Genomic DNA, 19,697 nt, shown 5'->3' with positions numbered 1-19,697 from the left:
CCCAGTACCCCTCAAGGAAGCTGAGGGTCAACAACCTTCTACTCGAGGATGCTCTATTTGTGGAATACACTGAGGATGCTATTAGAAAACTAAAAAGGAGAGGTGGGTCAGAGGGCGCATGGAGGCATTTTGCCAATGAAATGCAAGGGATTAATTTATTAGAGCTGTAGGGAAACTGAGAGCTAAGGAAAGGAGGAATGAAAGAAGGAAATGGGCTGCACAACCAGAGAGATTACATATTAAAAGACAAACAGGTGGTCTTAGTGCGCTGATGAAACCAACTTGTACTTCAAATGTCAATCTGGCTTAAACAAATAGGAAGATAGATGTGCTAGAGAGGAGGAGAAATGGGCTAAATGGAATTTTTTTAATAATAAGCAAAAACCAGAAAGTAGTCTTTTTAAACTTTCAAAAACGGGGAATAGTAGAGAGGTGGTGGGGAATATCTTGGTGGATGAGGATGGGCAGCCTCTGAATGATATGAATGTTATGGCTAGGAAGTGGGTAGAATTTATGGGATGTACCCTGAGCTTGAAGGAGGACTGCTCCCTAAGAAGATTTCACGCTAAAGATAGGCTGTTGGGGGGCTAATCAATCAAAGTGTGGATCCAGATAAGGCTAGATGGTTAGAAAGAGATGCGGAGGTGGAGTTTTGGGTTGCACTCTTGAAACTAGGAAAAGACAAAGCCCCTGGCTGGGATGGTCTTTCTACATAATTCTTCATCTCCTTATGGCCCTCTTTGAAGGATAGAGTGGGTGATATATGCAGGAAATCTTTTAATACTAGCAGCATGGATAAGGACTTTAAAGAAGGTCTTGTTAAGCTTATTCTGAAACAAGCTGCTTGTAGTAGATTTGGACATTGGAGACCCATTACTCTATTGAATGTGATTTATAAGATTTTGGCTGAGGTGATTGCCCTCAGAATCTCTCCAGTTCTCCAAGAGGTTGTGTCTAAGAGGCAACATGATTTTATCAAGGAGGGTAGGTCAATCTATGACAATATCTTTACTGCTATGCTAGGAAGAGATGTGGCCCTTAAAACTCAACAAAAATGTATTATGTTACAACTTGACCTAGAAAAGGCCTATGATAGAATTCATTGGTCTTTTGTAGCAAGAATCATGGTGGAGAGGCTTGGATTTGGGATTAAAATGGCAACTTGTATTTATACTCTATCTTGGGGAGGGTACTCCAATGTGTTACTGAATGGGAGAGTGGTGGGAGGGTTTGAGATCAATAGGTCTGTTAGACAAGGTTTCCCTTTGGCTCCCCTCTTGTTTGCTATTGCTTCTCATCCTTTGGTGGTGCCCCTAGAAAATGCTTATAGAGATGGAAGCATCACACGGCCAAAGCTAAGACATAGTGAACAATTGATTATACAGTGCTTTGCTGATGACTCTTTGCTATTCCTAAGAGCTAAGAACAATAATGTTAGACTGGCTCTAGACATTGTACAGGAATTTGCAGTTGCTTTAGGATCTAGATGTAATAAGGTGGTTGCAAGATGAGGTTTTCTAGTTTCACTTAGTGGGCGCCCTTGGCTTTAGCTTGAAAACATGCATTTTTTAAAGAAGAATAGCCAATCTCTCCTAGTTAGCCAAGGAGTTTCACTTCAAGGTCTTCTAATGAAACATCATATGCAACATTGGGCACCTAAAACTATAATCTAATCGAATATCCAATAATTGCAAATCCCCTTTTTTTTGGGAACCAAAATTGTATACATGCCCTGTCGGAGGTTTAGACAGGTACACTCAATGTGAGCAAATTGCCCATAACTTTTACATTATTACTCATATGATGTTCCCACTTTGCATATCACAAATTCAAATAACATAGAGCTTAACTTGATTTGTCGAGTAATTTTTTATGTGTTCTACTATTTTCTATATTATTTAAAAGATATTAGAATTGTTAAAAAACATACTATTTTGTCCTCCCACCACATCTACCATTTAAAATGCTCAATTTGTATGGATCTAGTGATGATTAGATTGGGAAAGATTAGTAGAATGTGGGTATAAGGTAAAATTACAAATCTAATGATTGGATTTTTGTAGATTTACTTTGGAAAATTTGTTATGATTGTCAGAGGCCCATTAAATCAATTGTAATTTAATTCTAGAAAATCAAATATTGAATCTTTCAATCTAAAAACTCTAGGGATCAATATACTTGTTGCCATGAATTTATTTAAAAAAATTAGCTTAATTTGAGTATGGGAAGGTCCATTTTCAATCCTCCCAAGTGAAAATTCCCATATTGTGTCCACTCTCCCCTTTTCAAGTCTAAAACCAATCCTAGTTAGGTTTGGAAATCTAGGCTTGGTAAACTTCAAAGCCTAGATATCATTCCATGTGTGAGGCTTGGGTAGGCACAAATCTTATATATGCATGCCACTTTATGTCTACATCAGCTTCGAGAGGATCCACATAAGCAGCTTGCCACCTCACCTTGCCACCTCCACCCTCCATGTCAACATGGTCAACCTAGTTGACTCCCCACCTCATCATCCTAGTCATCATTGATGCCACATCTTCTTGCCACCTTTGCCACCTCACACTTTGATGACATGCCATGCCACATCATGGAATTGCCAAATCAGCCATAGTAGTGCCACATGTCAAGAAAATGCCACGTGTCATGCACGTATGTGACAAGTGGCACCTCCTTCCCACCTCCCTATTTTAGTTCAAAAACATATTTTTGAAAAAGTTAATTTAGTAATTTAGAGAAATAAAATATAAAATTTTAAATAATAAAATATATCTAACTTATTAATATAAAAGAATTTAAAATCACTAATTTTAAAGGATTATAATTTAGAATTATTTTTTTAAAGTTCATGTTATTTAATTTAAAAATAATAATTTTGAAATTTTATATTTCTTGAAAATATTTATGTGTAGGATAAACCTTTGAATAAAATTTAAAAAAAATACATTATAAAAGAAAATATAATTATATAATTATAAAACAAAAGATATATTTATATATCTAGTAATGATAAATATTTAAACTTGTTAATAAATATTATTAATAATATTAATTTTTAAGTGGATAATAGTTTATCTTTATGTTTATCTTAATTATCCAATCAATCTTAGATAGGAAATCCAATGAGATTTGAAGTGGATAACCTATTTTTCCTATATAATCACACATCTCTAGTACTATCCCACACTTATCTCTAGTACTATCTCATCATTGAGCCTTCATAATTTTTACTCTCTTAGCTTCCTTGAGAATGGGTTCTCAAAGTGGTAGGAGTCAAAAACGTGATAGGACAAGACTTCCTCCCATCCACCGAGTTCAAGAGGAGGAGAGGAAAAGGGTAGCTCGTGAGAGAAAGAGAGAGTGGAGAGCACGTCAACAACGAGTAACACCTTCCGTTGGTGATGATCCAAGCCTTGCTCCTCCTCTTCCACTTCCTCTCCCTCCGCCCTCTTCTCCCCCACTACCTCCGCCCTCTTCTCCCCCACTACCCCTTAGTTTAGATAATCTGCATGAACCCACCCTTCCTGAGCCCCCTTCTCTTCCACAAGAACCCACCGCCCACTCCTTTGGGTGCCCATAGTGTGGATAGGAAAGACCTATCAAAGTCAGGGGCGCATCGTCGTGCCCATGCAATCTTCCATTCCTATTTCAAAGACCTCACGCCTTCATCACAGGCATGCATGCTTGATGCTTTGATCGATCTGCCCAACATGGCCAACTGCAGGGCGCTTTCTGACATTGGAGGTCAAAGAGAGAGGAGAGCTGGCATGGCGGTGCTACAAAGTGTTCGTCGTTTATACAGTTAACAAGAAGAGGAATTTTGCGGACGCTTTGGCTGCTCGACGAGCTATTGTGGCAGCCATAAGTAGCTCCCAAATGAAGGGTAAGGTGAGTGCCAGATCTCACATCCTTTCCATAGCATCACACGCACTTAGAGTTGGGTCTATTATAGACGGCAAAGTTTAGATGCCAATGAGGTTGGTGCTTTGTGGGCGAGTAGTGGTCGTGTAGCTAGGCATGATTGCCTATTAGATGAAACCACTAGAGCCTTGATAGAAAGTTTTTGGGAGGAGAATTGTCGTGCCTCACCAGTTTTCAAGAAAGATTTGCGTAAGAGAGTGACAAGAGGAGTGTTCATTGAGCACGGTGCTTGCTTTCTTCACATGACCCAAACAGAGTTGTATTCTCAATTTTTGTGGCATCGTATCCAGAGCTTAAAATTAGGCAAAGGTCATTTGAGGGGTGTAAGCCTTGGTTTTTGAGGTACTCACGTCAGCGTGACGCATGTTGTTGTCGCTACCATGTTGAGTTCAAACTTTTTTATGATGTGTTCCATTCTCTTAGTGGGCATAGAGAGTTGCCTCGTAGTCCTCGCGATTTCATTCACTCTCTTTTGTGTGCACGCACGGAGGATGCCCAGTTCCATAGCATGCCTTGTGTGGAGAGCAATTCACATCATGTGGTTCACTTGCACATCTACAAATGGTAGATCTTGATGCAAGTGACTAAGAGATAGTGCCACGGCAACGTTATGAGTATGTGACACACCAGCTCCAGAGTGGTGGGCAATCCAGGAAGTTGCAGCTCGTGGATAAACATACACCACGTTGTCACTTCACAGCCACATTTAGGGAGTAGATCTACCCCTATATACGGAGGATGCCCAGTTCCATAGGATGCCTTGTGTGGAGAGCAATTGCACATCATGTGGTTCACTTGCACATCTACAGATGGTAGATCTTGATGCAAGTGACTAACAGATAGTGCCATGGCAACGTTATGAGTATGTGACACACCAGGCAATCCAGGAAGTTGCAGCTCGTGGACAAACATACACTACGTTGTCACTTCACAGCCACATTTAGGGAGTAGATCTACCCCTATATACGGCACAGTCATTGTGCCAAGTGGCAGGATCGTCAGTTTTGAGCATGCCTAGCAGAGTTTCCTATTGGTGTGGTCATCTCTGTGATTGATTTTGCAGAGAACTACACCTTCACACCTTTTCAGGAGATACAATCTTAGTATTACTTCTCGGAGCATGTAATGGTTATATTTCGTAATATTTGTTTCGTGTTTGAGCTATATTACTTATTTGATTTTTTGTGTCCTAATCATCTCTCTTGCTTACCTCACCAGGTTGCTATTATGGTCCACATTAGCTATCGACATGCAGAGGCCCATGTAGATGGGATAGCGAGTACCCCCGAGGCCTGTGTCATTATTTGAGAGTATCATTTCTATATTAGTGATGATCGTTCACATGATGCACTTTTTGTGCAACACTGTTTTCGTCTCCATGATGATTTTTTACGAGATTGTGGGATCACACGTGGCTAGCGATGGGTTTGGTCGGATGGTTGTGGCGCACAATTCAAGTCGTCTCACGACAATTCTATTGGCTCTACAGGTAGTACTTATGGTTCTCTTATATTCGCAAATTAAACTAAATTCACTAGAACATCTTAAAGAAAACAATAACGAAGACTTTGTTTTATGGATTTATAGGTGGCATGTGCAGTCTAGTATCCCAGTGATTTGGTCATTCTTTGAGACTGGTCATGGGAAGGGAGAGCATGATGGTGCGGGCGTGTGTGTGAAACGTGCCTTGAGGCGTCATCAGTTGTGGCAAGATACTGAGCGGTTCAGAGATGCGGGCCATGTAGTCGATTAGTGCTCCCAACATTTGTGCTGGGAGTGCAGCATCATCATATCCCAAACATGATGCTCGGATTATCATGAGATTTTTTTGGCATGTGGATGGTGGCATGATTGACCGTAGAGCCTCCCATGATTGTGACACAGTACTTGGCACCTTGGCGGTCCCCTTGATTTACACACGACGGTTTGCATGCTTCTGTTGTGGAGCATGTATGGATGGTGATTGGTCACATTGTGCCTCGAGAGGATGGACAGATGCATGAATATAGACATTCCTCTCCCCCGAGCATCCTTCACATCCACTATTGTTTGATGAGCACATAGGTCCTGCGTTCATAGACAGCGATGATGACCTGACATATTTGCTACAGGAGGGTGATGTATTTGCTGTTATTGTCGGTGAGGGCAATAGCGAGGGAGTAGACTACTATTTGATGAGTTGCACTAGGCCAAAGTGCATCCTTGACCAGGATACAGTGGATGATCATGGGTTTTCTTCTGACGCCCATATAGCATGATTGTTGTGGGGGGCAGGCCGGTTCTACCAGCAGATTTGACTTCATCGGGGGAGTATTGAGTTCCAGGAGTGCATGTTTGGGTACGATGGTATGGGGAAGACCCGGATTTTCCATGGCCTCTTAAGCACCAAGAGACTTGAAAAATCTGCACCGGGCGCTAATTACTAACCCAAACATGCTCCGATTGTGACCAAACTTTGCAAGCATGTGGGGGTGGGTCCCCCCCACATGCTTGCAAAGTTTGGTCCCCATCAGAGCATGTTTGGGTACAATGGTATGCGGAAGACTTGGATTTTCCATGGCCTCTTAAGCACCAAGAGACTTGAAAAATCTGCACCGGGCGCTAATTACTAACCCAAACATGCTCCGATCATGACCTAACTTTACAAGCATGTGGGGGTGGGCCCCCCCTACATGCTTGTAAAGTTTGGTCCCCATTAGAGCATGTTTATGGCGAAGACCCGGACTTTCCATGGCCTCTTAAGCATCAAGAGACTTGAAAAATCCGCACCAAGCACTAATTACTAACCAAAACATGCTCCGATTGTGACCAAACTTTGCAAGCATGTAGGGGTGGATCCCCCCCACATGGTTGCAAAGTTTGGTCCCCATCAAGGTATGTTTGGGTACGATGGAATGGGGAAGTGCGGGATTTTCCATGGCCTCTTAAGCACCAAGAGACTTGAAAAATCCGCACCGGGCGCTAATTACTTATACAAACATGCTTCGAAGGGGACCAAAGTTTGCAAGCATGTGGGGGTGGGTCCCCCCCACATGCTTGCAAAGTTTGGTCCACATCGGAGTATGTTTGGGTACGATGGTATGGGGAAGACCTGGATTTTCCATGGCCTCTTAACCACCAAGACTTGGATTTTCCATGGCCTCTTAACCACCAAGACTTGAAAAATCCACACCGGGCGCTAATTACTAACCCAAACATGCTCCGATCATCCTGACCAAACTTTGCAAGCATGTGGAGGTGGGCCCCCCACATGCTCCGATCATCCGTGAGAACATAAGTATCTGTGGGCACTCTAAACCTCGCCATCCGCTCGCTGATAGTCCTGGAGCCCAGATGGGAGATGCATACATCAAGGCTGGTGTGACCATGGTATCAAAAAGCCATCCCTTTGTATGGGGTCCTGAAAATGCACCTGGTGACATTGCCTCTCAAGTAAAGCTAAAGCTGCATACCCTTTGGCTACCATGTCCTGAACTGCCTTGTCTCATAGAGAGAGAGAGAGAGAGAGAGAGAGAGAGAGAGAGAGAGAGAAATGAAATGATAATGATACCCTTTGGCTACCATGTCCTGAACTGCCTCTCATAGAGAGAGAGAGAGAGAGAGAGAGAGAGAGAGAGAGAGTAAATCCCTGAGGGAGTCCTCATAGAAACCAAAAGTTTGTGCTGCATGACCTTTGACCATGAGAGAGGGATGGCACCAACATGGAGGACTTGGCTTGTAACCTGGATCCTCAAATAATACACCCATTTCTCCAGCCAAGGGATTAACCTGTATCAGCTCTATCTTCAACTTCAGCTCCCAATCCTTATTGAATAATCCTTTGGACATTGTTTCAGAGTGTCAGCTCCAGCTCCAGCCTCCATTTGTGTGATCCTCTGCACAAGAACGCGCATAGTTTCAGAACCCAGCAGTTCACCTCCACAAGGTGTCAGGCATTAACCATAATCTGGAATATCACAGCTTCAGTGTCCAGTCCTTGTATAGAGTACTCGTAACGGAATTTTTAGTTATCCGCATCTTCCATTTGCAAGTGAATCTAACGAAGGAGAAAAAATGATTGCTTTCAGTTGGCCCCCGACTCTACATCAGATGGTCTCTAGGGCTATAGTCTCTTTAATGAAGGGCTGTTTATGAAATATCAAGGGTTAAGAAGGTAGTTGAAGCTTTAAGGTTGCTGGGAACTCCTGATTCTGGGCTCAGCTTTCAAGAAGGATGTTCTTGAGGTTTTGATATTAGACATACTCTTATGGCCACTTATCTGCACAAGTTAGGCGCATTACATTGGGGAATGGGATCATGAAATCATCTCTTTCATCTTTCTTAGAGAATGGGATCATGAAATCATCTTTTTCACTCCCTCAAGTCTCTCTTTGGAATCATCAAATCCCAGGTTGTGCACACTTTGCCTTTTGGTATGATTACTGACCAGCTTTTGGCTGTGGTGGTGTGTGTGTGTGGGGGGGGGGGGGGGGGAGTTGTACATGCAAAGCCCTGTCATGGTCCAATCATATATTCTACCCATTTGAAGAAACATGGTACCATCTAATTGAGGGAAGGGACATCTGCTAGGGAAGCAATCCTGGATCAGGAACAATTAATATGATGCCTATTGCTCATGCCAATATCAAGATGGAAGTTGTAGTTTGAGTCCAGAACCTGTCAGAGATGTGTTGTGCAGTTGCTGGTACGAAGGAGGTCACGGTATTCTTTTGGAAGACACACAGACACAATGTGCATTGTGACCAGTAAGCTCAACTTGGAGGACTGCAAGTTAATGTTAGGCATGAAGCCATGACGCAAAGGAGGAATCACAGAAGACAATTCGGCTACACTGCAAAACTCTTGGGCAGGCTAAGCAAAATCAAAATCCACTCAGAAGCAACCCTGGACAAGAAGTTGAATAGAAGTAAAGCGTCTATCACTTGCTGGGGAGGCTGGCCTGCAGGATGCTGGAAAATGACTGGCATGCTTCTCAAACCCCAACCAGAGTGATGGATTCTAGATGATATGCCACAAAACCTGGAATTCTCCTTCAAAGAAAAACTGCATCTTTTGGTAGCATCTGATTGTAGTCTCAGTCATGGCAGTTAAAGCAGGTCCTTGTGAGGGTCGAGTCAAAGAAAGGCCTGGCATTGAAGTCCAGAGAATTCACAAGAAGCAAGAAGATTGGTTGGGCTGCAAAGGGGAATAGGGGGATTTGATAGCTTAAGGGTTAGAATGCGTCTTGTAATGCACTTCGAAGGAAAGTTGGGTAGGGGTAGTTTTGGTTTGTGAGTATCAGGATCTCCACAAAAGTGGGCTGGCCTGCTGGTTTGGGGTCAACTTGGATTGACCAACAGGTGTGGCTGACATTGCCGGCCTATCTGGATGCTATTTATATATCCCTGGTGCTGCCTTTTTTTTACATACACTCATCTACCTTCTTTGTACTTACATTCTTCTATCCTCTCTGCATTACAACCCGTGTCTGAGCAATTCCTGTATAGCCATGGAAGCTTCCTTCATAGGAGCATACAGGTGGGCATGTGTGCAGTTTGTGCTTCAGATTTTCACTTGAAAGATCCTACATCTGTATGTGCCGTTCTGTATACAGTAACGTACGTTGTAATTTCTTAAATGGTGTGTGTAGATATTCGGGCAAAAGAGAACGGATGAGTCCGCAAGAGCTAGAAGCAGGAAAGCAGTGGCTGAATGATAATTTTTATCTTATCAGGTGATTCTATGTGCTTCAGCTCACTCAGACGTATCATATGCTGTTGTCAAGTAGACTGATTTAGTACAAAGTTCTTTCAGATGTGAGGATGATGAGCTTCCTTCAGTGGAATGGGTACTGAAGCTTGCAAGGGCAGCAGTCATGAGACATGGGATACGTGGATTGGTGATAGATCCGTATAATGAGCTGGATCATCAGCGTGGTCCTCACCAGTATATGCTTATCTCTAATCCTTGTTTAGTAGATCCATAGGCTCTGAGTAGAGTAGAATATCATGATTAGAGTAATTAAGCAAAGCTAATGGGATTCGTTGTTGAACACTTCAGGACCGAGACAGAGTATGTAAGCCACATGCTGACTAAGATAAAGCGTTTTGCACAGCATCACAGCTGTCACGTTTGGTTTGTGGCGCATCCAAGACAGGTTGATTGTGATTGTATCCGTGTGTACCAAGGAAGACAAAAGTGCTTTAACTACATGCAGCTGCATCCTTCATGCCACGTATACATTGTGTAACCACCTGTCAGGGCATTGGTTTGCAGATGCAATACCGGCAAGGAGAAGCCCCAAATCTTTATGATATTAGTGGTAGCGCCCATTTTGTCAACAAGTGTGACAATGGGCTGGTTATTCATCGGAACAGAGATCCTACCAAAGGCCCTCTTGATCGAGTAGAGGTGTGTTCCAAGCAAGCCGTCAAAGTTTTGCATATTTTTCTTTATACACAAGCCCTAGAACTCGTTGGCTATGCTCATACCATTACTGAAGACGACACCTCTCCTATATCTTCTTGTTGCAGATTTTTGTGAGAAAAGCTCGTAACAAAGTCTCGGGGACCCTTGGGGAAGTTTTTCTGACTTATGACAGGTTTGTGAAGGCGTTTGAACTTTGTGGTATACTGCCAGCTTGTGTTGACGGTTGAGGTTATCTGACTGACCAATTGACTTCTGGATCGTAGGGTCACTGGATTATACTTCGACAGTAAACTCAACAGCAAGTCAACATGACCCCTAAAGGCTACCACCCACCACTGTTGTAGTGACACATCTCAAAGTCATAGTCCTGTTATTCAACTTGGAGAAGTTTGATTTTTTTTTTTTTGACACCCATCCTCGCACTGTTTAGGGCCGTTTTTTTTTTTGAGATCATCGTGTGGCACTGGGCGAACGGGAATTGAACACTCGACCTGTCCATTGGGATTCAACCCCCTAAACACTCCCTACTACACAGTGGGGGAGATGTTTTAAGGAATTTGGCTGACAAAAACTATAGCAAATGCAAGAAAATGACGCTAACGCTACATGTTCAAATTGGAAGGGCAGGATCGAACATCAAAAATTAACCCTGCGACTTAAAGTCAAAGTCTGGCCTGCAATGACAACATTGCTTGCCAAAACGACGAGGAAGGTTGAAGCCCTTTCCACAGAGTATTGGATTGTCCAAGCTAACCCTGATCTCAATCAAGCACTGACCTAGTCATAGGGTCCCTTTTTGTATGCATGTTATAAAGAGGATTTTGAAGTACTGGATTGGTGTGCATTTTATGAGGCTGCCGGAAAAGGAGAAGGTCCCTCCATCAAATGCTGTAACTTAATTTATGTACTACTCTGTTCTGGCATGTGCTATTTACTAGCACTCTGCATAATCTGTATTTTTTCTTACACTAGTTGAGAACCCATGCTTCGCACGTCTTTTGAGGCTTCCAAAATCAAATTATATCCAAACCTCCTCAAACCTCTTCCTCCCCTTCCCGAACCTCCAAATTCTTGCCACATGGCACAGCTTTGTGAAACTCTTCCTTAAGATAATATAGAGATGAACATGCTGCATCCCTCTAAGCTAGTTGTTTGTCTTAGAGATATAGTAATTGTTTTCTTTTTGATGTGAGGTGGTACTGAATTTTACAATGCCAAGTTTTAAACCCTGCACTTCCTTGCTACGTAAACCAACATTTGAACCATTGAGCTATCGATAGTCCAGGGGGCAATAATCAAATTATTTATTATGGGAAAAAAGAATCAAATGATTCAGCGTATCATCTAGATCATACTATCCGTAAAATAGTTTCAAATTACATTTTCGAAAAAAAAGGAACAAAGTACTATTACATCGGTCTCATTGTGAGGGTGTGCTTTAAACCCAAGGTACATGAAGGGGTCTTTTGTAGTAGTAAGTTTCTTGTTCAGAATGTGTAGTGTACAACCACGTTTGGTTTGTGACACATCCAAAGCAAGGCAGGGTTCCGGAAAAGAGGAGTTTAAAATTACTTCTCTTCATCCCTTGGTGAGAAGGATTCATGCACTATATGGCACGGTGTGTTTAAGACCCGTGTTAGATGGGATCGACAGCTATGAGATCAAAAGTGATCCATTGCCGTTTTTTGATGCATTGGATCGAAAAGTGAACTAGGTAAAAAAAGTAAACTAGGGACAACAATTGACCACCATTTTTCGATATGTAAGAGGCCTTGAGGATACGAAGCAGCAGAAAAATGCACAGAAAGAGAAAACAAGGAAGCAAAGAGTGAAGGAGAAGAAGCTAGGAGAGAGTGCGTTTTTTTAATGTTTTTGTATCCTTAAATCTTTGCAATTGGAATGGAAAGGCTACATAAAGTGTTGGTGTGAAAACATAAAGCCTTAAAAGGATAATACCTTAGTGAGATCAATGGGTAAACTTAGTAGCATATCGCTTGCTTAGCCATGAAGACAATTTTTGATGCCACTTCCCACTATCTTGGTTTGTGCATTTAAAGTTACCTTGGATTTCTAGCTAGCAAGTTGATGTTACAAAGTAGCACATAAGCCTTTGCTGGGACCTTGGGGGTCCTTGTGAAGCCTTATAGGGCTTGATGCTGTTATCAAGGATGGTGGTTGACACACTTGGTGGGGTTGCACACTTGGGGGCCCAATAATGATTAGTGGTGGTGCCAACACTCGTCAAAGGGATTTCACCAATTAATGCTTAGGGTTGGGTAGGCCTTTTGGCTTTATTAAGGGAGTTGTTGCTTTGATTGGCTTCATTAAGGGGTTGTTGCTTTGATTGGCTTGGCTGAAATTGTGGCCTCAACCATCCACACATCCAAGTGTTTTAGTGGTGGTGGTGTCGAAGTCATAGCATTTGGCCTTAACTCTAAATTGGGTTTGCTCTTTGATGGACGTTTTGGCTTGGGGGTAGAGACTTCCGGAGGGGGTGTTTTGGGCTTGGGAACCCAAATGAGTGGGCTACCTATGTTGTAGTATTGAGCTCTACTAACAAAATCCAAATGAGTGGGGTTGGTTGTTCTTGCATAGGCCTTTGCTTTCATCACATGGATTGGGGATCCTTGGAGGGTTGTGGCTGCCATACTTTGGTTTTGGCATCATAAATTCATCGTCTAGCCAAGATGCTTTTTGCATCAAGTGTTGAATGGGAGATCACCTAGGAGTTATTGGGGTTGGTATTTGGGTAAGGGATGCTAAGATTTTTGAAAAGCTTGAGAGTTTAAAGAGGTAGTTTTCTTGATGAAGTAGGAAGTTTGCTGAGTTCAACAAATGAGGTGACTTGCTCTAAAGATGGGGCTTCAGATATTGAAGGATTTGGGGTATCCTCAGCCATCAATAAATGCACCATCAAATGCATCAAATAATGCACGATAACACCTCTAGTAGTAGGGAGCTCAAGCCTTATGGTTATCTTTTACCGATTTTAGTGGCAATGATCCATCCGCCTCCAAGGAGGAGACTTTCATTCATTATGCATGTAGGGGTCACATAAATCTTGTAAGAAATAGGCTTGCTTGATGCTTGATGTAATATTCAGTTTCACATGGCAACCAACATTTAGGGTTTGTATTTGATTGACGGTGGTGATGGTGTTAGGAGTGGGTGGCCTAGTTAAGGTCGAAGACATTAGGTTGTCATTAGACACGGTGTCAAGCAAGGTTGGCCACATAGCTACATGGTTTTCCTAGGAAAATTATAACTCAAGGCAAGCAGTTTTCATGGTGGTTTTAGTTTTGGATGCACCTTAAAGGTTGGCTTTGTGTACAATGAATTTTTGTACTCTATGGTCTCTCTGGTTCCTTTTTTGTGGGGCAATTGACTCTTTGGTTCCCTTTTTGTGGGGCGATTTTCTCTTTGGTTCTTTTTTTATGGATTGCCTCAAAGGCAAGCTTTTATTTTCTACCCTTTTTTCTCCTCTTGTTTTTTATGGATTTGATAGATCATGTCTCGGGTGAGAGGTCTATAGTAGCCGCTTGGGTTTGCTACTATTTCATTTCTATGCCATCTAGGTTGTGCTTTAAGGAGTGATTTTTAGGCCTTAACACTTAAGTGTTTGTTTGATATTTTTGACATTATGCATTATGTTTCCTTTTTCATCTTTTTGCCAAACGTGAACTAGGACTAGTTGTATATGTCACTTTTCTCATAATGAAAAGGCACAAAGTCCCCCTTGTGCTAATTGAGCTCTTGTGTACTCCTTCCTCTTGTGTACTCCTTTCTCTTTCCTCTTGTGTGTGTGCGAGAGAAAGAGAGAGAGAGTTGAGAGGATTAACTTGGTGTTGAGAGTGAGAGAGGTGTGTCCTTCCAAGGTAGTGTAACAACTTCTTGGTGACAAGTGCCGACACTTCAGTAGTTTTGGACCACTTAGTCGGCTCTTGAAGAGCAACGACTATCTTTATTGTGCCCAATGCGGTAAGCCAATGTAGAGCGTTGAGCTCCGGTCTTTCCATACACAAGGGAACTAAGATCAGGTCGGTTATATTTCCATTCATTCATGCCTCCTGATAGTTGTTAACACCAAAAGTAGACATTCATACAACTTAGAGTAGCAACAAGACAGATGGAATACCCAAAAGACATTCTCTTTCGAACATTGTCACACACACACACACACACACGTGCGCGCGCGGGCGCTAAAAGCTTCACAACCACGCGCGCGCTAAAAGCTTCACAACCATTGCATTTGCAAGGGATTTTCAAAGAAAAAAAAGAAACCGAGAACAGAGCGCAGTGCGGCTTACTTGAGGAAGTGGGGAATCCGCTTGCAAATGTGCAGACAGCACTGCCTCACAACCGACCTGCACAATAACACGAGAGAGAGAGAGAGAGAGAGAGAGAGAGAGAGAGAGAGAGAGAGAGAGAGAGAGAGAGAGAGAGCTCACCCACCACAACAATAGCAACATGCACAACCACAATGACAGCGAGGAGAAACGTGAATGGATTTGAATCCAGGAGGAGACGCGGTGAAGGAGATTTGAATCCAGGAGGAGACGCGGTGAAGGAGATTTGAATCCAGGAGGAGACGCGGTGAAGGAGATTTGAATCGAGGAGGAGACGCGGCCTCTGTAACATAGTTTGGAGGGAGGGCGGCGATGATGAAGAGCGATTGAAGTTTGCTCTGCAACGTAGTGTACATCCATATAGGTACTAGCTGTTTGATAGGATTTTTTAGGGAGGACCAAAGAATATGTGCAATGGAGGTGCCTGTTCAAATGCCACGAAAATAATAAGGCAACTAGAGTACGTATGAAAACCTTAGGGAGAAGCGATGTTGCATGGCTACCAACCTCAGGTGTACAGCTGTTGCGAGTTGCAGTGAAGTGAAGCTAGAACTTCTGCATGTGCATATGGCGGTGTGGTAGTTGACAAAGACAAGTGATAGCTGTGGGGCTTGTTGATATATACAGAGTGGGTACAATTTTAGGATGAGAAAAATAAGGATGAATGTTTCTCGATTCTCCAATTTGCCCCAGTCTCCCCACTGTATCATACTTTGCAATCTCCTATTGCCCATCTCTGGTGAAGAAGGGAGAACATTGAGAAGGGGAGGAGACCCAAGGTGTTGTTTGGGATAGAAATTGTTGTTTCTTTCTGGTTTGTGTGGATCGACGCGGGATTGATTTGAGGAGATTTGGGTTGGATTAAAGCAGAGAGTGCATAGATGTGACAGAGGATCTTCTAGGAGGATTGGTGCCCTAGGATTCCTTGATGCAGCTTTGTTGGAACTTGAACCTATCCAAAGATTTCTCAATTCCTTCTCTATTGGTTTGGTCATGGCTTGCAGGTGTGGTAGTGCCAAGCCTTCTTGTGTTTGTTTCTGTAAGATTGAAGAGATGAGACAATCTTGTTATGGATCCCCCCTTGCTCTTGTTGCTTCTCTTACTATTGATATTCCTATGTCTCAGGGATGGTGAGATCTTGATGTTTCTTTGTCTATCTGATGAAATCTCAGAGGTTGGTTTGTGTCTGTTGTGAGTGGATACTGAGACTTCTATTTTGATGTAATATTGTGATATGATGTTGTTTTGAGTGAGTTGAAGGGAATGAATCTCTGGGGTAATTGGGTTGATGTGTGGATGTTGATTCTGAGTCAGTCTCAAAAACTGTGGAATAGGTACAAGGTTCTTTCTGGGAGGCAGCAATCTGACCTAGCAGGTAAGTTGATTGCTTCTGAGGCTTGGAGCTAGTGTTGTTTAAGTGCTTTGAGGTCCCTGTGGGGTCAGTTGACTCAAAGGCCTTAGAATCCATGTCATCTGGGCCAGCTTGGTTAGTTGGGTAGATTTTGCCCATTCGGAGGCAGTTGTGAGCTGCTAGCAGTCAGCAAAGAACTTGGGAGGTGATACCTTGCCTAGTTGAGAAGTCTGTAAGGGGTTATAGCCTGTCAGAGGACACTTTGGGAAGTGTTAGAATTGCTATTGACTTCGGAGGCACAGAACAACTTTGTAGTAAAATTCGGAGGCATAACTCTGTAGGAGAAAGGTCAAGGGGGGACGATCAGAAGAGGGTCAGCAGGACCATCAGGAAGGCCTTTTGGGAGTGTGGATATTAAGTCCCCGGAGATCGGAGAGTCATATAGTACATTGGAGAATTAAATCTCGACTAGGAGAGCCATCCGAGTTTGGAGATAGGTGAGAGTAAGTGTTCAGACTTGTTTGGGATAGCCAAGAGAGTATATTATCAGACAGAGGTCAGCTGAGGGCAATTGCCTACATTTGAAAGGCTTTAAGATCTGTTTGTGAGGCTATTGGACGGGGGAGGACACTTTGGAATTCTGAGGAAACAAAGAGAATCACTTCTGCGTTAGCTAGAGATGAGTTTAGTCAGCAGGAGTCACATGAGAGGTTGTTAGAGGTTAGATCAAAGACTTTGGAGGTCAATGCTGACCCTAGAGGACATTCTAAATTTGATTAGGGAGGCTGTGAGAGTGCTGAAGTACCCATTTGGGTAGCTAAGGACCAAGAGATAGAGGTTGGGTGCTGTGGTGCGCCTGCTGGTGTTGGTTTTGCTGGGGTTGGGTGCTTGTGATAGACTCCTCTCATGGTGTGTGCTTCAGATGAAGCTATAGAGGTAGCGTTTCCTGAAGCCATCATTGTTTTGATGCCCCCACCACTAAGGAGGGCTTTTAAGACACCCTTCAACTTGTTGAAGTACCCATTTGGGGGAACTAAGGACCAGGAGATAGAGGCTAGGTGCTCTGGTTCAAGGCATCATTTGGGGAAGGATTGAATCCTTGGAAAACTCACCATGGAAAAACACATGTGCATAAGCATCAAAAGCAAAGAAAAGGTGCATTAAAAGCTATCATGAGCATGTCTAAAGCACAAGAGCATGAGATGACCATAGCTTACAGCATGGCATCCACACTAAATGCATCAAAGGAAGCATCAAAACACCAAGCATGTGGAAATAAGAAGAACAACGTCTAAATCAAAGGAGCTATTAGAAAGAGCCAAGAGTCAAGCCAAAGAGCAAAGACCAAGAGCCAATAAGTAGTCAACAAAGTGAAGAAAGCCAGCAGAAGCACTAAGCAACATCAAGTCACCAAACCACTACCCTAACCTAAGTCTCATTTTGTAAAGGCCACCAAATGATTAGGCCAAAAATCATTTGTTATGTGTATTTACCCGACCACTTGAGAGTAGCCAGTTGAGCACCTAGGGGGGTAATGATTGTTGTAACCCTACTCTTAGAAGAGACCTCTAAACCTCAAAGATAGGTCGTCTCTATCAAGGGGGGGACCTCACTCTTAGAGTTGACCTCTAGGCATCAAAGATAGGTTAAGTCACTGGGTGAAAATATGTTGTAAAACCTCACATCCGACCACCTTGAGCAGCCCAAATATTTGGCACCAAGGGGGGGTGTTGAGAAATGTGGTGCCAAAGAGCACAAGCACAAGGAAGAGGTAGGGAGTGAGTTGAGTAGCCAAGAAAGTGCAAAGCATAGAATGAAGCCACATGAGCAAAGGGATATATCCCACATTGATGTACAAGCCTAGGAGTGTACCTCCTCATATAAAGGGGGGCCATTTCAAGCAATGAAAGTATATCACTTGCACACATCTCAAGCCTCTTTATGAGTGCAAGTCTTAATCTTGTAACCTAATTGTACTTGAGTCTATTGCACTCATTCAACATGAGTAAACTTAGATTATATCCACCTTAAGTTAGATCAATTCACTCTAATCACACTAGATTAGTGTAGGATTAGCATTAATCACCTTGCTCATGCACATGATGCCCAGGATTCTCAACAAGCCTCTCAAGCTCCTCATGCCCCAATTGCTCCATTGTATGAAGAAAAACAAAATCAAACATGTATCTCATGGCCTACTTCTACCGATGGATTTGTATTCCATCGAGGCAAATCAAGACTCTAGCTAAGGAATAGAATGTGGAGGACCCTAAGCTAAGTACTATCCTCAGCAGTGGTGCCAAAGTTGTTCACCTAAATGAGCATACTTCCTTGCATGAGAGAAGAAGAAAAGAAGAGAGAAGAGAGAAGAGACAATGTAAGCATCGGTTCAGGAACATTCACTTAGCCAACCCTAATGAGGGTTAACTCCTCGATGTGAAGTTGCTAGGGGCTCACTCCACCACCACTTGTGTCACCCAAGTGGAGCTTTCTTCAAGCTAGGTGGGGAGAAATGAGGGAAAAAGCTATGGAGAGCTCCACTCCTACTCAACATCTTTGTTTGTGCAAGGGTGGTAGAGAGTGAGAGAGCAAGAAGGAGAAGGAGAGGCAAGTAAGGGGAGCATCACCTACATGCACAGGCATATAGCCTAGCAAAGCAAGCATGCATACACACAAGCTCACCACCATAGCCACAAGAGAGAGAGAGAGAGAGAGAGAGGGAAACTTAATTGTGATAATGGAATTGTATGCTTTTTCATATTTCATAAGTCACTTATATATATGAGCTCTTTTTTTACAATGGCCGATCGCCTATTTAATAATTAGGGGCCCAAAATTGGTTTTTCTAGCTCTATGTACACCTAGGCTTATGCTCACAGCCGGGCATTACACATGTCGTAAGCTCGGTCATCCCATATATCTTTTACATGAAGTGATTAGCATAGTTTACATAATAATGAGTTACATGAAGCGTAACCACGCTTTAAAATAATGCTAACCATTGTGGTTAAGATTTGTATTCATAGGTCTTCGAGCTTGTATTCACTTCTCAAGGAAATATTTCATTCTTTGGAAGAGGTAAAAGAACTAAACTTGCACTACAATAGGTTTGGGGGCAGAACAACGTTCTTCTACCAATGTTTAGGCTTTCAGGAAATCGGAAAATTATGTCTCTGCTCAGTAGTGATATTTCTCAGCAAACCATAGTAGCGAAATTTCACTGCTATTTTGCTACCTAGTAGAGTGAAATTTTACTGCTATACTATAATTTTGCTATTCGGTGCCAGCAAGAGTAGCAGCACAGCAGCGAGATTTTGTTGCTATTCTCGTTGCATAAAATTCTAGAGTTGAGTCCTCAATTTAAGTTATATGCTAGATACATATAGAGAATGATTATAGTTTTAAAAAAACATCCATCAGAACCCTTAGAACCATGTTTCGAGCAAAAAAAATAAAGATAGTTGAAAACTTTTAAAGGGAAAAAATATCAAGATTATGAATCTATCCCATCTTGTAATAGATCCATATGTGTTGCTTCATGAATGTCTATATCTAATGGAAGCTTAATGAAAATATAGGGTTCTATATCAATATCACTATCGTTATCCAATGAAGCATTGTCATGATCGATACTCATCATCTTCTTCGGATTGATGTTCCTCAAGCTCTTC

At 42.5% G+C, this 19,697-nt stretch overlaps 1 protein-coding gene across 2 annotated transcripts; it reads left to right on the top strand.

Moving 5' to 3' along the window:
- Positions 1-8,406: 8,406 nt before the first annotated feature.
- Positions 8,407-11,325, top strand: LOC147615075 (primase-helicase Twinkle, chloroplastic/mitochondrial-like). 2 transcript variants are annotated; one of them, XM_086779022.1, is made up of 7 exons: positions 8,407-9,438; positions 9,551-9,634; positions 9,715-9,846; positions 9,961-10,057; positions 10,177-10,311; positions 10,434-10,501; positions 10,593-11,325. In XM_086779022.1, exons 1-7 carry the CDS (start codon positions 9,410-9,412, stop codon positions 10,639-10,641), a joined length of 594 nt encoding a protein of 197 aa, XP_086635148.1. In that variant the 5' UTR covers positions 8,407-9,409; the 3' UTR covers positions 10,642-11,325. The 2 variants fall into 2 exon arrangements, with proteins under 2 accessions (XP_086635148.1, XP_086635147.1); XM_086779021.1 differs by having other exon boundaries at positions 8,407-9,634.
- The last annotated feature ends 8,372 nt before the right edge of the window (positions 11,326-19,697 follow it).

This window comes from Cibotium barometz, chromosome 40, assembly GCF_041138505.1.
Source record: "Cibotium barometz isolate CiBa-2024 chromosome 40, ASM4113850v1, whole genome shotgun sequence".
In the NCBI taxonomy this organism is placed as follows: domain Eukaryota; kingdom Viridiplantae; phylum Streptophyta; class Polypodiopsida; order Cyatheales; family Cibotiaceae; genus Cibotium; species Cibotium barometz.
The sequence above is the reverse complement of the archived record's forward strand: the minus strand, read 5'-3'. Positions and strand labels throughout refer to the sequence as shown.

Bases quoted from the DNA above. Each gene is read 5' to 3' on its own strand.
- LOC147615075 (XM_086779021.1), top strand. From the start codon at position 9,495: ATGTGCCGTTCTGTATACAGTAACGTACGTTGTAATTTCTTAAATGGT. The intron at 10,058-10,176 runs GTTGATTGTGAT...ATTGGTTTGCAG, and splicing joins TTGTGGCGCATCCAAGACAG to ATGCAATACCGGCAAGGAGA. The intron at 10,502-10,592 runs GTTTGTGAAGGC...TCTGGATCGTAG, and splicing joins GTTTTTCTGACTTATGACAG to GGTCACTGGATTATACTTCG.